At 35.6% G+C, this 18,100-nt stretch overlaps 1 protein-coding gene and 1 non-coding gene across 2 annotated transcripts in view; one reads left to right on the top strand and one right to left on the bottom strand.

Moving 5' to 3' along the window:
• Positions 1–18,100, top strand: part of Scaf11 (SR-related CTD associated factor 11) — a 48,043-nt gene that overhangs the window by 12,246 nt on the left and 17,697 nt on the right. The window contains 5 exon segments of the mRNA XM_036207981.1: positions 1,682–1,763; positions 3,275–3,432; positions 12,778–12,855; positions 14,942–15,042; positions 15,934–15,998. Coding sequence (XP_036063874.1) covers positions 1,703–1,763; positions 3,275–3,432; positions 12,778–12,855; positions 14,942–15,042; positions 15,934–15,998 — 463 coding nt within the window. The 5' untranslated portion in view covers positions 1,682–1,702.
• On the bottom strand, positions 2,170–2,243 carry Trnaa-ggc. Its single transcript has one exon. It is a non-coding gene; the product is annotated as a tRNA-Ala (tRNA).

Raw genomic sequence — 18,100 nt, 5'->3', positions numbered from 1 at the left:
AAAATGATGGAACCGGAAATTATGTAAGAAAAGCCAGATTCAGGCAGGTATCACATGTTTTCACTCATGGGGATTTAGAAAAGGTGAGGGGAGATATAAAAACAGAAGGAACTATTAGGGAAGAGGGAAGGATTAGTGGGAAGAAAAGGGGCAGAATGGAGAGGGATGAATATGGTCATGATCATGGTATGAAAGAGGCATATATAGGAAAATTCCACAATGGCACTCATTGTTTCATGAAATTAATGTATGCTGAGAAAAATAAAGAGGGAAGCTCAATGCATGTATTACTAAGAGAAACAGTTTGGAAAGGATATAAGCTATGATTCTAACCAGATAATAGTCTAACAAAGGCAGAACTATGAGGACAGTTAAAAAGATCAGTAGTAGTCAGGGATTTGGAGTAGGAAGGAGTAAATAGGAAGAACACAGATGAATTGAAGGGCAGTAACCTGTTTGGACACCACAGCTGTGAATGGTTAATAGTTGTCTTACATTTGTCAAAACCTACAACACCAAGAGTATAATACTCTAGTAGAAACTGTATTTTGAGTGATAATACTGTATCACATAAGGTTCATTGATTTTTTTAACAAATAATGTACTCTGGTGTGGGGTGTTGATAGTAGGGGAAGTTGTATGTGATTATAGATGCCTTGTGGGGATTTTTTGTATAGATTTTTCTGTGAATCTATTTTATCTCTCCATATTCTGTTGTTGCTTAAATATCATAAATTCCACATAAAACCTCAGTTTACCAGATAATCCTGCTTTAAGTTGATCACTTTTTCCTTAGGTTTGGGTTATACTTATGTCTGTGTAATGAAATTTATCACTTAACCCTTGCAAATTAATAGTTATATAAAACTTAGGTTAGTTACTTGCTTTTCTAGTTTTGTGACAAAATACTTCACAAGAAACAGTTGAAGAAAGGGTCTTAGAATTCAAGGGGATAAAAAAGTTAAGTGACAAGAAACAATTGAAGAAAGGGTCTTAGAATTCAAGGGATAAAAAAGTTAAGTAGCAAGAGCAAGATGCTGGCTGGGCACATTGACCAGATTGTCCAATCTGAGCAGGAAACAGAGGTCAGTGCATTCTGCTAGTTAGCCAGCTTTCTCCTTTTTATGTATCTGGGGCATGCTTCATTCACATTTATTTAGGGTGATCTTCACATTTTAACCTAGTCGTGTCTAGAGATTTGTTTCCAAGGTGATTCTAGATCCTGTCAATTCAGCAACTCTTTGTTTCTTGATCTAAGTACTATGAAAAGATACTGGGTTTTTGAGTAGTAGGTGAGATGGCTTAATTGAGTAAAGGCACTTGCAGCACAGCCTATCAATCTGAAGTCAGTCCAAGAACCACTTAAAGGTAGAAGGAGAAAACAACTCTGCACAGTTGTCCTCTGACATCCGCACATGAACTGTGACACAATGCACCCCATTCCCCCAATAATAATAGATAAATAATTTTAATAAGAGCATTGGGTTGTCCACAGACTGGTGTAAAGTGACTTCTTTCAGTTCAGAAACTTTTTAGATTGATATGGTTGGGGGGTTGGGGCTTTAGCTCAGTGGTAGAGCGCTACAAGTGCAAGGTCCTGGGTTCGATCCTCAGCTCTGAAAAAAAGATTGATATGGTCAGGAAACGGCAAACATAAACATTCTCATGATTTATCCTATAGGAAACCCCTTCATAAGGAGAGATGAAGAAGAAGTCTGTATATAATCAGAATGTGGGTGATCAGGAGTGTGAAGATATGGAAGGTAACTTTGTTTTTTATAAAGCCTGTGTGTTGAAAGTCAAAACAGTGTCACTAGACTTTAAAATTAAGATTTCTGAAGTTTTACTGTCTGTCATTTTTATAGTCTTAAGAATTGCACACTTTTCCTTCTCATGTTTTCATTGATTGAGCATTTTTAGTTGAGCTGCTGGTTTTTCTCCTCCTCCTCCTCCTCCTCCTCCTCCTCCTCCTCCTCCTCCTCCTCCTCCTCCTTGTATTTGAATTGTACAGTTTTGTTGCTTGCTTATGACCCAGTACACATGCTTTTGTGTAAGTTGATTACTGTTTAAATTGGTGCATGTCTCATAGAGACAGATTTGGATATCTATTCCTGTATTATAAATGTACATGTTGACCCAGTAATTCCATTTTTTTGTTTTTTGTTTTTTTGTTGAGCTGAGGATCGAACCCAGGGCCTTGTGCTTGCCAGGCAAGCGCTCTACCACTGAGCTAAATCCCCAACCCATAATTCCATTTTTTAAGAATTGATCTGTAGATACACTTTTTGAAATGTGAGATGATTGTGTTATGATATAAACACACTAGTAGAGTACTTGCCTAATGTTTGGCGTTCTGGGTTCCATAATTGACATTGTCATAGCCAGTGGTTGAAAACAAATGAAATGTCCATTAATAAATTATTTTTAAAAAGCACATTAATATGTATAGTATTCTGGTGTTTATGTGAAGAGAGAAAAGAAATACGAAAGACTGTATATTAGGGCTTACCCTGGCTTGTTGGCTCACCCCTGTGATCCTAGTGCCTGGGAGCCTGAGAGAAGAATATCCTGAGTTTGGAGCCAGCCTACCTGTTTAGAAACACTTTATTTTTTATTTTTATTTTTTGGAGACAGGGTTTCTCTTTGTAGTCCTGGCTGTCCTGGAATGTGCTCTGTAGAGCCAGGATTAAAGTACTGGGGATTAAAGGCATGTACTACTACCACCTGACTGAGAAACCATGCTTTTAACTGAGGGAGGGTGAGGATGGAATTGTTTTCCGTGCATTAAAAAAATATTGGAGTAACAAAAGAAACGTAAGAGCTATTGTTGGATTTGGTGGAAGTGGTTGAGTGTATGACTAGGTTTGTCACTGTAGTCATTTTTATTTACAACTTTTGAACCAGGTAAATAATACTTTAAAAGTAATAATGGTTCATTTATGTCCTCATTCCCTCATTGAAATATGAAAGTTGATTGAGAATGTAGCTAAGTGGTAGGGCATGTGCTTAGCATATACAAGGTCTGAGTTAAATTTCCTAGAATCTCCTTATTCCTTACACACACACACACACACACACACACACACACACACACACAACATAAAAGTAAACATTGGTGTTATTGAACTTAAAGAGTATGTTTGTCATTTATCTAAGATCTAATTGCAAAGTAGGAGGTCTGGCTCTTTGAGGATACAGGGAGCCATATTGCTTATGAGCATAAGTCTTTGGTTTGTGGGCTCTTGAAAACATGACAGTTTTCTTTTTTTTACAGGTGAAAAAAACAGAAATAATGCTGGTACCTCTGGCCTATTGTACAATGAAGCAGACAGATGTCCAATATGTCTTAGTTGCCTCTTAGGAAAGGAAGTGGGTTCTCCAGAAAGTTGTAATCATGTCTTCTGTATGTCCTGTATTCTCAGATGGGCAGAGGTAAGTCTGAGAATGAGCATAGGTAATAAATTACTGCATTTAATTTCCGATACAGTTTTATTTCGCTTAAAGAGTTGCTACTGCCTTTCATAAATTATTTTGTATTAAGGTATTCTCCCCACTACTTTAGGCAGATTTCCCTGTTTGTTCAAATTCTGTCTGCATATTTCCTTCTAATTGTTTTTTTACTCAGCCTTTTCATTCTTTTATAATTAAAGGATTTGAATTTATACTTTGAGGAAAACCTTACAGAAAGAGCAGGCCAAACATCTTTCTGACTCTTGTAGGATATTACCTGCTGGCAACTAATAACATCCCTGTCTGCTTTTTGTTTTATGTTTTTCAGAGAATTTTTTAGAGGTTTGTTTGAGTTCTTTATGTTAACCAATGGAATAGCCAGAATAGATGTTATGTGTCTTTTCACTTTAAAGCTTACTAATCTTGCTTATTATGTTCTGTAATTTGGCCAAAGATCTTACAGCTTGGGAGGATGTTGTCAATTCAGAATTATATTTTTTAGTTGTTATTTTTAATTTATTATAAATTAATTTCAGAGCCTGAGTTACAGATTTTACTTTAGATTCTTTTTAAAAATAATTAAACAAGATATTTTGGACTTTGAATATATTAAATCAGTTTGGGCCAAATAAATTGAAGTATGTTAATCTTAAGCCCTGTTGTTATAAATTCTAGAATAAAAAAATTCACTGTTTTTATGTCATGCTTTCTGATTTATATTTTATGAGTGTATAAAAATTAGTAAACTAGTAAAAATTAGGTGTATCTCAAAATTGTTTTTTCTTGTACTTGGATGTTCCTTAATCTTATTAAAAAACTGACTTCATGTATGAGAATGCTGTCTTTCAGCTTACCTCTGCAAGAGGTTCGTTATACTAGTTGAATTAATGAATATGTGAAGAAACTTTTAATTTAGATTAAAAACCTAACTAGTCTATGACAAGAAGAGACTACAGATAGGTGGAAATATATTTTGAGAAATATAATATGAGTTTGGGGAGAATATTGTTGTTAAATGTCCATATGTAACTGCAATGTAACTAGATGTAAAATTTATTGGATTTAGTTCATCTGTGATGTATGTATATGTATCTGATTGGGTGGGAGTTGAGAAACCCTGTTACTGCATGAGTTGAGTTGAAGGTTTCAGTCTTTTTCCTGATTGTGTTCAGTGGCTACATAATTATGAACTTCAAAAATAATGTGTTTTTCTTTAAGACAGTTAGAGTGTGTACATGATTCTCCTTCCTTCCTTTCCCACCTCAAGTGCATCTTTCAACATAAGCTTTTTCATGGTGTACATGTTACAGGTTTCTCTGGCGTACGAATTGAGAAGTTGTAATGGCTAGGTTGTAGACTGCACATATTTAATGGCATTAAACAGTGGTAAACTTGACTATATTTTAATTCATATATTTTAAACTTGAAAATAGTTGGCAATATATGTAAAAGTCAATGCCTTTTTTACATATAATATATTCCTTGCTTTTTGTTACTTTGTAAAAAATTTAATGTGTGTGCGCGCGTGCCTAAGGCCAGAAGAGGATATCTGAGTCCTTGGAGTTAGACTTAAAGCTAATTGTGAGCTTGCCAGCATGGGTGCTGGAAGAGTCTTCTACAAGAGAGCAATACATGTTCCTAATTACTTAGCCATCTCTCCAGCCCTAATATTCTTTTGAAAATAAACAGTGAAATATTGAAGTGAAATTGCTTTTTCAAAAGCAAGTTATGTGTACTATTGTACTGCTGTCTTAAGTTGTGATTACAGGGTAGTGTGGAGTTGTGGTACTGTTTAACAAAGTGAGTAACCTTGGAAGGAGAGAAGAGAGAACATTCTCAAGTATTTCATTGTCTCTAGTGGCGATAACAGCCATCAGTAAGCCATTAAATTTACCAGTATTACAATAGGACAATCATATTAAAATATTGTTCATTATAAATCACAAATAATGCATGTTTACAGACTTACTTAGGCTTCTAAATTTTCAATCTTTTATTGTGATGACAGTTGGATGGTTTTAAAGCATGTAAATGCTTTGGCAAACAATAAGATTTTAATTTTGTCTTTTTTTTTTCATTATCATTAAAGGCCTTTCCTCTTTTTTTTATAAACCTCCTGTTTAAAGAGGTATGTAGTTTGTTTCAGATTGAGTGCTAGAAATAAATGCTATGTTTAGAGACCCTTTGCAGTTTATGTTTTACATTCTTTCATTTAATTCACTATTTTAAGTACAAAGTCTGGGCTCTGGACTCTAGCAGTAATTTGCAGACATCTCAAGAGTAGCCTAAAGTTAAAATGATTTTTAAGAATCTAAATTTTTACTAATGTCCATTTCTAAGAGAGGTATAGCTATCAAAGTAAAATTCTGCTATGTAGTTGGAGTTTTTCTGCCTGGCCCAGTCAGGACAAATCTCTCTTAACCGCCAGTCCCACAGTCGCTCAGACCCAACCAAGAAAGCACACAGAAACTTACATTGTTTAGAAACTGTATGGCCGTGGCAGGCTTCTTGTTATCTACCTTTTCTATCTTAAATTAACCCATTTCTGTTAATCTATACTTTGCCACATGGCATGTGGCTTACCAGTGTCTTTACATGTTGCTTCTCATGGCGGCGGCTGGCGGTGTCTCCCCAGCCTTCTACTTCCCAGAATTCTCTTCTCTCTTGTCCCACCTATACTTCCTGCCTGGCCACTGGCCAATCAGAACTTTATTTACACAGAGCGATATCCACAGCACTGCTACTTGGAAATCTATATGATAAGAAAAAGCATGGAATGCATTCTGCATCATTTTTCTAGATTTTTGTGTTTCTCAGAGATTCAGCTGTGCTGCAGTTTGTAGTCAGGTTAAGTATGAAGTATGGTTAAGAAAGAATTCTAAGCACACCCTCCCCTTTCCACCTTATTTTAAGCATTGAAGAAATTCTTATCATAAGAAACTGGTATTTAGAAAAGTTTGAATGTATTTTAGTCTAGTATTTTTTATTTTGTACACACTCCTGAAATTTATCATATCCCTAAAGTACCTATTCCTCAAATAAAAATTAGTTTGAATTACTCTGTGTTCTAAAGTCTTGTTTCTGTGATTAAACAAAGAAACTTAACAAAATTGAAGTGGTAAAGTAATTGACTGTCTGTGATCTCTGCTTATATCATAGAATTTACTTTACTTAGGAAAAAAGCTTCAGCTTACTTCTACTATACCAGAGTTGAGGGCCCCAGAACCTAGTGGTCTGCTGTAGGTATACTAGAACAGATTGAACCTCTTAGAACTATGTTTAGTTAAGAGACTTGTTAGATGGCAAGCCTCTTAGCTTAAAAGTGTAACCAGGATGCATAAAGTTCTGAAAAGCCAGTATGGTGCTGTACACGTGCAATCCCAGTCCTTGTGAAGCTGAGGCAGGAGGATTGTCACAAGTTAAAAGGGCAGGCAGCTTGGGATACATAGCAAGTACCAGGCCAGCTAGGGCTGTACAGCAAGACTCTGTCCTAAATAAGAGGAAGGGGGAGTAGAAGAAAGAGAAATGGAATATTTAACAAAAATGTAATTGGCAGAAATGACCTGTTGACAGTTTTAGTAAACCATCACTATTGGAGCTAAGAATCTCGAAAATTTAGAAAAGGCCTTTGTATGCTAGAGCCAGTGTGCTGAAGTTTACCCTTCCACCTAAAAGATTCATTTTTCTCACATACTTTGCTTCTCTCATCAGCAATTCTGAGCATTGGCCATTGTTTCAGAGGACCTGGTTCAATTCCCAGCACCCACATGGTGGCTTATAATAGTCTCTAACTCCAGTTACAGGGGATTTTACCCCACTTTCTGACTGCTGTGGGTTTTTACATTCACAGGATGCACACACATATTCTTCATGTGCATGTGCGCAAACACACACACACACACACACACACACACACACACACACACACGATGTTGTATGATATTTTGTTTGTGTTCTGACAAATAATGCTTGCCTGGAGATCAGAGAAGCAGAGCAGCAGCCACTAGACTTCTTACTTGTACGAAATCTCAGACCTAATAGGGCATTCAGTTATTCGAGCTTGCACATTTAAAATACAAAGGTGAGGGCTGGAGAAGTCTGAAGCATTGATGGGAGTGGTGCACAGCTATCCTAATTACCATCCTCTACAGACAAGATAAGTACTCGCCTGCATGTACTGAATAAGAAGATTGGCTTTTACTTTGGGCTTGGGTATTTAGAGAGGTAAGGCTTGAGAACTTAGAGGCAGTGCATATTTACAGCTTTAATACTTCATACTATATTTATTTTTGTTGCTGAGTACTAATCTGAGAACTCAATGTTGAGCATGCTAAGCACATGTTCTACACTGATCTAATGTGCTGCATTACAAGGACATGTATTTATACTGTATGTGACTAGTATAGTCTTGGTAATTGCTGAGGTTCTTCTCTTTTTATGATTTTTTTTAAGGATTTAAAAAAATGTAATTAGTTTGCCTACATAGGTAAATTGTTGAACTTATTTAACTCAGTCCTCTATTCCTGTGGAATGCTGACAGCTTTCGTCTGAGAATGAAAGGTTAATGAAGTCGAACTGGACAGTTAGCAGAGGCAGTCTTGTGAGAATAGAAATGAAGATACTCTCAAGGTGACACAGCTCTTACAGGGCAGTGTTGAGTACAGACAGGTGCAAGTGTGTGTTCAGATGGACTACACAGCAAAGGTCAAGATCTGAGAGCAGTTGACACTTGCTACCTAAACAATATAAGAATATGTGTGAGAATCTTCAGCTAGTCTTTCATCAGTCAAGTAAGTTAATATGTAGATATATATTTCTATATAGGCTAGTTGTAAATGTTAGAATATTTAAAATGATCTGTACAGGCAATTTACTGAATTTTTTGTTTGTATGCTAGGAAAAGAATCTTAATCATTAGATGTCAGACAACATTAGAGAAAGTATAATACTACCCTAGTGTTAACAGTGTATCTTGGTGAATGTGCAAACATTCCTTTTGAGTGGGTATACTGAATGCATTCTTAGTGTTATTTTATCACTGACAGCCATTAATTTTATGAATGTGCTTCTGAAAGCTGGAAAGTGTAAAGAACCAGATGTGTGCTGTAGGTCTTGGCTCATGCCTTTAATCCCAGCACTCAAAAGGCAGAGAAGTAGGTGGATCTTTGAGTTCAAGGCCAGCCTGTTCTACAGAGCAAGTTCCAGGACAGCCAGGGCTCCACAGAGGAAACGTTGTCTCAACAAACAAACAAACAACCAAGTGTACCTTGGCAGAAGCTGTTTTGAATGAATGTTTAGATATGATAGGGACCTTGTAGCATGGCTATAGGTTAGCACTTTGGCGAGCCATGAATAAGCTATGTTGGAACTGTCACTGAGGAAGGGGTGATGGTCAACACTTGTAAAATAAGCACTAACCTCTAATGGTATGCATCCCTAAATCATCTTTGATTTTTGAACTGTAATTTTGTATATAACATGCTTTATTTCTTAGTGGCAGATATAGGTGTTGTAGATACCCGTGAACAGGAAAACCTACCTGTAAGCATAGGTGTTGAGACTTAGTCTTTCAACACTTCCTTAACACTTGCTTCTCTCTCTCTAGGAGGGCTATCTATAGGCAGCCTATGTGATTGAGGATAGAGCAGCAGCAGGAAGCAAGAAATATTAGAAACCAACAACCCTGAATTCCCAAATAAGGAAGGCTTCCTGTTCTTACATTTAAATATGGGTTTGTCTGAGCTGGGAATTTACAACGCTTCAGAATACTAGGGTATGTTATACTGAAATCATTAGGAAAGATAATTTTTTCTATCAAATTGCCTCCTTATATAACAGTACAGAGCATTTGCTGTAAGATATGTGCTCTGTTTTCAATATACATTACATTGTAAAACAGTGAGCAAGTTCTATTAACTTTGTAGTTGTATCATAAAGTTGGTGTTCTTAGATACTTTGATTATGGTACTAATTAGATACTTTAAAAATTACTTAAAGTCACATTAAATAGGTAAATAATGGTATTTTTGTTGTATGATGAGGAATCAAAATGGTGAACATAAATATTTTGCATATAAAAAAGTTTAATAGGCTTTAAAGTTAAACATTTAAAATATTAATTTTTATCTATATTAGATTTAAATAGGGGCTTTTAAAACTTTGAAGCTTAAAAATTCAGTTAGTATTTCTAGCCAAATAAACTACTTTGAAAACTATACTTTGATGACCAAAGTGACTTGGGATTTTCTCACTATCTACTAAATGTAGGGATGAGAATCCCTTGGGAATGCCTTAAAGTAGCCAATCTAAGCCATTTAAAAACAAAACAGCCGGGCAGTGGTGGTGCACGACTTTAATCCCAGCACTCAGGAGGCAGAGCCAGGCGGATCTCTATGAGTTTGAGGTCAACCTGGTCTACCAAGTGAGTTCCAGGAAAGGCGCAAAGCTACACAGAGAAACCCTGTCTTGAAAAACCAAACCAAACCAAAACAAACCCTGATGTAAATTTTTTCTATTAAAGCTGTGCAATTATCACATAATGTGTGATTTGATACTTGCACATATAATGAACTTTGATGTGTAAATGGTACATTAAGAAAAATAGTCATTAATTTTTTAAACGTTTCGATTTTTCCATTGACTTCTGTAATTATTTTATTCATGTATACAATGGAAATGGAGAATAAATACTAAATTTCTGTTTCCTTCCTCAAATATTCTTCCAAAGTATATATTTTAAGATGACATATGGACAGCCTTGTTTCCCAGCAAAAGCATTTTTATCTACTTTTCTGGGCTTATTTCTTTAGTTAAACTTTTCCTACCTGGAGAAGATAATGCAATTTTAAGATTCTAGTGTTAATTAAATCAGCTTTAGGAAAGTTAAGTGTGTCCAAATTGTAGTACATAGTTGTTATTTCTCATTACTGCTGCCTCCCCCTGTTTTTCTTTGATGTGTGTTTTTGTATAGCAGTGGAGTTCCTTATTCAGATGAGTCCAGTCAGACCCAAAGCAGCTAGTCAGAGTGGTAAAAAAGAATAGAGATCCTGCCCAGAACCTCCACATTTGTAACAGGTCAAAGCAGAGTGGGAAAGAATGGTGGCTAGCTGATGTTGAGAGGAAATTTAACAAGGAAAACAATGAGACAGTACAATTTCAGCCACTGACTGATTTGATACATAAATTTCTTTGGGTCATAAATTTATTGCAGGTAGACCAACAAAATAAATCATTTAAGGACTCTTTTCTCATTTTTATATGTATCACATTGCAGATTTTCCTTTTGTTAGTTATCCTAGATTTTTGTTAATGTAGTTAAACTAGATCTTATGCAGGAACTAGTGTATACCACACATTTGTCTAAGAATTGCAAACAATTACCATAGAAAGCTTAAAGTTCCTTTATTCCCATTTTCACAAGTTAGGTGGTTGAAACACAAACAATCTATGTAACCAGACCAGAGTTTGAACAAAAGAGAAAATAGGAAAGAAAGTAAATACAAAGCATCTATATAGCTTAATTTTCAACAAACACTGAAAGAAACATGTTTTATTTAAATGAAATAAATATTTTCATTTATTGACTGTTTAGTCTTTGAAAATTATCTTTAAAATGTAAATAAAAATACTTGGAAACTTTGGAAAAATGAAAAGCACTGGATAGATTGTACTTTATATAGTTTCAGTATAAATGTTAAGAATGTAACCTCTAAAAATTTCATAGGTAATGCTGACTGACAAGCAGTTGTGTTCTTAGGACATCAGTTCATTGAATTGAAACTGTATTTGAAATGCATTGTTAGTAAGATGCAGAGTACTTTGTTGCTACTTTTAAAATACATTTTTGGTAGCAAATTAATAACATCCTAAATTCTGAGAATTTGAAGTGTCTTAAAGTCTCTTGTCAGAACTGGTTTATTGTAGTAAGGCCACATTTTCTCTTTCCAGGGTGGCGAATCATTGTCATGTCAGAGCCTACTTACTAGCAATAGAAAATTCACATTTTATGAAAGTAACTCAGTTTATATTTTAGCCATCTTTTAAAAACTCCATGAGTTTTGTGGAAATGTGTTACTATATGATCAGGGGCTACATGGTCTTTGTTCTACTTGAACTCATGTTCGTTTATCTAGATATAAACAAAAATTACATTTTTCTGTAAGGAATAGTATAAAGTGAATTACCTGAATTCCACAGCTCTCTTTGATCTTTTGGATGATTGCATTAAATTGCTAGGATTCTTTTTCACTTGTGTAACTATAGGTATTAGTAATGTCATCATTAGATTGTAGTTTTTCCTCCTATCCTAGTACAAAACAGTTCATCTTAAATTACTTTCATAATATAAATACATTCTTCTACATACATTTAATAATAGAGAATTATAGTTGATACATACAAATTATTGAAAGCACAGGAATATATATCAAAATTAGGTTGATTTCTAATTCGAAAATAATTAAAGACAAATTCCCTTACAAAATAAAGGACATATAATTAAATTAGAAGACTTAGAAACGTAATTTGAAAATTAGGCAAAGAGTATGGATAGATTTTTTTTAAAAGAAACATTTGAATATGCTCTTGAAAATAAGAAAATATGCTCAGCTTTATATGTTTTTTTTTTTAAAAAAACTAAAGTTTGTGACACACCATACTGTTAAGAAAAATTACTGTGAACCAATGTATGATCATTAATTTAGAAGAAAAAAATTGCAGTTTCTCATATGAATTGTAACATTAAAAAGATTTGTGAATATTGGGTAACCGCAAAAGTACATAAGAACTTACTTTTGGAGGAATTATTTAGGTCCAAGGAGATCGGGGAAGCTTCATTCTTCCATATTTTAGTCATGTTCTTATTGCTAATGTAACTATTTAGTCAAAATAATTTGGCAGAAATGTTAAATTATAGGCTATTAATATAAATGGCTTCCTTAAGGCATTCTTTTTATAGCTGATTTAGATTACACAAGCTTAGCATTATAGCCAGCTTTACAAGGCAGAGAAGTAGGTTTGAAGTATAGCCTTGATCTTACCAGTAGTTTTGCTGGAGCAGCACGTCCTAATGGTGTCTTAGTGGGTGTTTGACTTCTCATGTCCTCTTTACTCCAGTCAGTGTTGTTCAGTAAACATTTGAATGAATGAAGCAAACTTTCCGTGCTTCTTGTGGTTTTGTGTTATGGTACAATCGGAGTATTTCCTCTACATTTTGAAACTGGAAAAGTATATTTCTGTGATAGTGGAAAATTATAACTATTTAGTAGTTTAATTGTGACTTCTTCTAAAGACCCATTTGTAAATATATAATTTCTTATCACTTCTCAGATACTGGCTTCTTGTCCAATCGACCGGAAACCTTTTCAGGCTGTGTTTGAACTCAGTACATTTGAAGATTGTGCTAAGGTAAGCTTAGATTTCATTTTGAGTTTATAAAATTCATAGTGTTAACTTGGCTTTGATAGATTTCTAGTTAATGTCTTTCTAAAATTGTTCATCTTTAAGTTTAATGTGTATTTCTCTTTAGCATGGCAAACTCACAGCTTTCAATGCTGGTTACCTAAATACTGGACCTTTTTTCCTTTGTCTTCTAGAGTGGGCATACTACAGTGGTCACCTTATATTGTACAGATGTGGTAGGTTAGATGCTTTAAAAGAAGTCTTGTATTTAATTATAGAATACTTAACATTTCCAAAATATCATCAGCTTGATTGTTTCCTGTATTTTGAAACAGTTTTTAATTGGGCAACACTTTGAATGTTATTTCATCAAGAAATTTTAATTCGAGTATTGGATTCAAAGATAAGCTTCCATGAAACTTAAGCTCCAAATGTCTAAAAACCATTCTTATGAAAAACATAATTTGGAGACTAGCTAAATAAAATTAAACACAAATTAACATCTTTGTTCTTAAATGCCATTGATGTTATTAGTATGAGTCATTATATTTAAATTTTTTTCTAGTTTTTTAAATTAAAATATAATTAGGTCTTTTTACTCTTTCCTCCCTTCAACTCCTTCCATGTACTCCTCCTGCCTTGATAGCTCTCAAATTTTATGGCCTCTGGTCTTTTTTCTTTAATTGTTGTTACATAGATATGTTTGTGTATATGTATAACTATATATCCCTAAATATATAAAAACAATCTACTCAGTCTGTAATAGTATTACTTGTATGTATATGATTTCAGGGCTGATCACTTGGTATTGGATAGCCAACTAGGGACTGTTAACTGGGGAAGGCCATTTCTTCTGCTCTCAGCATCCCTTAGGTTGCTGTAGTTCTTTGTCTGGGGTTGAAGCCCTGTGAGATCTCTCACCTCCATGTTAGTATACCTGCTGATGCCATCCTTATTGATGAGACTTACTGGGTGTGGCCTCTCTGACATGCCTAGGACTCTCAGTCTCACAGCAGCCTGTTCCTCTGGCTCTTACAAATGAGTCATATTTTTATTGTTGATTTTTGACTTATAAAAAGAAGAAAATAAATAGAAACATTCCTGAGTTCATGAGGAAAAGAGGAAGATAGGACAGAACAGTGGTGAGTAAGTAAGATGTATGAGAAACATAATAAATATATGATAATAAATGATAAATAGCTTAAGAAAAACCACAATGTATGTGATACCTCTAAGGGAAAAACTGTTCTCCATGACAGCTCAGTTACTGGAGGAGAGGGCATAGAAAAACCACTATGTTAGCATTAGTTTTCATTGTAGGTATTTTTAACTTGTTTTGATATATTTTTATTTGTGAGTCTTGATATAAAGTACAAACAGTATTGCAATGCAAGTAAAACATGTTAAAGAAAGGATTTGTGCACTGGGGAGATAGCTCAGTCAGTAAAGTGCTTGCCGTAGAAGCACAAATACTTGACTTCCATGCCTGCATTTGAAACATACATAATTGGAGTGGTAGTGTGTGCTGTGATTCTTGCCCTGGGTCTCGCTGGCCAGCAGTATAGCTTACTCAGCAACTAGTTCCAGGCCTGCTAGAGACCTGGCTTTGGAAACAAAAATGTGAGTGATGTCTGAGGAGAAATACCTGAAGCTTTCCTTTAGCCTCTTTACTCATACTTGGAAATAAACATATACACAAACCAGAAGGATCTGCTTGTTACACTTGCTCATCTGTTTACCAGCTATGCAAATTATCATATATGTCTTTGGAGAAAAGTGCTAATATAATAAATATATTAAATGCATATTATTTAATAATTATAATAAACATAATAAAAGTCAAAACATAGTCTCTGGAAGACAAACTATTTTCCCCCATTTTTATGAAATTACGTTGCTAAAGAGATGTGTATGTTGTCCAGACTGGTCTTGAATTCTTGCTTTGTCTTGAGTCTCCCAAGTGCTGGGATCTGTCTGTGACTCTACTTTTCAGTGAGACAGTTTTGTTTCTTGAATTGTGTAATGATAAGGGAGAATTGAAAACCTGTTTGCAGTGTGGCATACTTCTCTAACAGTTGTGCTTTTCTTATAGATTCAAGTAAAAAGACAGTTGAGAGAAATAAAAGACAAGGAGAATGAAAGGTCTTTTAAGGAACAACTCTTTTACCATGAAAGTTCCAAAAGCGATGAAAGGTTAGTGGTTAACTTTACAGTGGGAGTCAGTGTGATCATATGTAATTGAGCAAAAAATAACTTGGGCACTTCATGCAGACGTATAGTATATAATGACGAAGTTCACCTTCATTTCTATTACTCACCTCACACCTGCAAAGTAAAGCAGTATTTTTGCCTATATAAAGTCCAGTTAAAGTTGTTAGTGGAGAGAATTTTTTTTTTTTTTTTTTTTTTTTTTTTTCTTCGAGATAGGGTTTCTCTGTAGCTTTGGAGCCTGTCCTGGAACTCGCTTTGTAGACCATGCTGGCCTTGAACTCACAGAGATCTACCTGCCTCTATCTCCCGAGTGCTGGGATTACAGGTGTTCGCCACCACCACCCAGCCCTTGAGAGTCTTAAATGAATGGTAAGTGGCACTCATGCATGCTTTTCTTTTAATTTTTTAATTTTTTTCATTTATTTTTTTGGCTAGCTCTCATGCCTCTATTCTGCATGGCTCAGTAGCCAGTCATGATAAGTCGATAAGATTATTTTCTTAATACTAACGTAATACAACTCATTGTATATTAAAATTTAGTTTAGCCTATTGCTATTTGATCTGCGTTTATGAGAATATTTAACTATTTATTGGCTTCCAGGATTATTATAAAATTTATGCACAATAGATTTGGGTTATTGAATTAAAAGTAAATGAATAAGCTAGTTGGCGGTGGCCCACACCTTTAATCCCAGCACTGGGAAGGCAGAGGCAGGCAGATCTCTGAGGTTGAGGCCAGCCTGGTCTAAGAATGAGTTCCAGGACAGCCAAGGCTACATAGAAAAGCACTGTCCTGAAAATCCATTTAAAAAAAAATAAGAACAAAATTTTAAGTTTTTTTTTTAAAATCCTTCTAAACTTTCATATCTACAGAAAAAGAAACACCATTGGAAAAGATGGATTGTGTGAAAGATTTCATGATTTGAAGGTGTTGAATAGTAAGTAACTCTGTTTAAGTATTCTTTTTGTTTGTGTTGTAACTTAGTGTTTATGCCAGATTTCTTTCTCTCTTTTTTACCCCCTCAAGACAGGGTTTCTCTGTGTACCCCTGGCTGTCAGGAACTCTCTCTGTAGACCAGGCTGGCCTCAAACTCACAGAGATCCTCCTGCCTCTGCCTCCCGAGTGCTGGGATTACAGGCGTGTGTCACCCCCGCCAGGCCCCCAGTTTCTTAGTAATATTTTGAACTTGAAAACAGATGATAATACAACTTCTTAGTTCTTAGTTCGCTCCACAATTACTCCTCGTTACTTTGCTTCCATGGAGTTCATTTATGCATTAAGTTTGATTTGTGTTCATCATTTATAGTAAATTCAGCTTACAGAAAAAGCCCCTCAGGCAATTCCCTTTTCCTTTTTTGGGGGGGTGTATGTAGATGGTGTGTCGCATGCACATAATATGCGCATGTGTGCCTGTGCCTTTATGTGTATGTGTCTTTGCATTTGGAAGCTAGAGGTTGATGTTGGGTATCCTTTTTAATCAGTCTCAATCTTAGTTTTTGAGACTTAAGTCTCTGAATAGGCCTGCAGCTGGCTATCAATTCAGTTAGACTGGCTGGCCATTAATCCCTTGGGATCCTCCTGACTCTACTCCTCAGCGCTGGGGTTACCGGTGTCTCCTCCCCTAGTCACTTGTTGAGTGGCTTCCAGGGATTTAAACTCAGGTCCCCATACTTGCATAGCAAACATATTACTTACTACCTTAACTGTCTCCCCAGCTCCCTCCAGGCATTTCTTCAGGACATTCTTGTTAAGTTTGGAATCAGTTAGTCAGTCTTTGAATGCCTGCTTAGCACTGAGCTTCAATCTTAGAGTCTTGTATTATTTTAGTTAATATTGTACAAACAGATGTTTTTCAAGACTCTTTACCTGAAGTGCTTGGGATTGAACCCAGGAAAATTCTACAGTCTGGGTGAGAACTTTACCACTAAATCCCACAGAAAGATGTTTTCGTAAGATGTCTTTAGGATTAGTGTTTACTGAAGTGTGTTTGGGAGGTACCGAATTCAAGATAAGCCAGGCTTCCAGTTTAGCATAGCGGATTGAACACCTGTTTAAGCCACATGGAGAACTAGAGAGAGGAAGCACAGAAGAGATGACCTTGAAACCAGAAGTGTGAAAGTGTTTTTCTAAGGGATGGCAAAGTGTCTTAGCAGGAACTGTAACCTTTCACAGGGAGAGTGAAGTTAACAATTGAGACAGTCCTCAGGGCAGGAGGCTTCCATTTCATCGGAAGATACAGATGAGGGGTACTAACAAACACAGTTGTTTAACATTGTTCTTTTGAAATATTTTTTTTTAAGTTGGTCTCATTGGGTAGCACTAGCTGTTCTGAGCTCACTTTTATAAAACTGGTCTGGGACTCACAGAGACTTAGTTGCCTATGTTTCCCAAGTGTTGGTGTCAGTGGTACGTGCCACTATGCCTTGGTTAAATAACAGTGCTTAAAGGTACAGTTCAACCTGTAGATTCCTATCGGAACAGAGTGGAGGAAAAGAATTATCCATTCAGACTAGAGGATTTCTCTGGAGTGGAGATGAAATTCTGTGACATTCTAGCCAAAAGAGGACAGAGGAAACAGTGGTAAAGAGCAAAACTAAATCAAATGGTGAGGTATCGGGTCTTCTCCCTATGATCACTTTCAAAAGTGTTGACACTTGTGTTACATTACCTAAAATAGGAGATAGGAAGCTTCCACTGACACAGTTTGACCCTCATGACTTAGAGTTGATGATATTTGGGAATCTACTAATGAAATCTCCCTTCTTCATTGTATGGAACACACTCGCCGCTAGGTCCTGTGCCCTAACCACTATTTTTCATCTTATTTTAATGTCTCACAAACAGTTGAGGATTATGAGATATTTAAGGGAAATAACTACACAGAACAGACATAGTCAGACAGACTCAATGTTGGGAGATGGTACAATTTTAGAGATTAATATTCTGAGAGATGAAGCCATCAGTGTTATAAGAAAAAAGAATTTTGTTTTTGCTTTCCTGATTTCCAGAGGTAGAGACCAAAGCCAGGGGCTTGTACCT

Source organism: Onychomys torridus, chromosome 16 (assembly GCF_903995425.1).
Source record: "Onychomys torridus chromosome 16, mOncTor1.1, whole genome shotgun sequence".
Lineage (NCBI taxonomy): Eukaryota > Metazoa > Chordata > Mammalia > Rodentia > Cricetidae > Onychomys > Onychomys torridus.
Note: the sequence above shows the minus strand (reverse complement) of the source record. Positions and strands in the feature narration are given on the sequence as shown.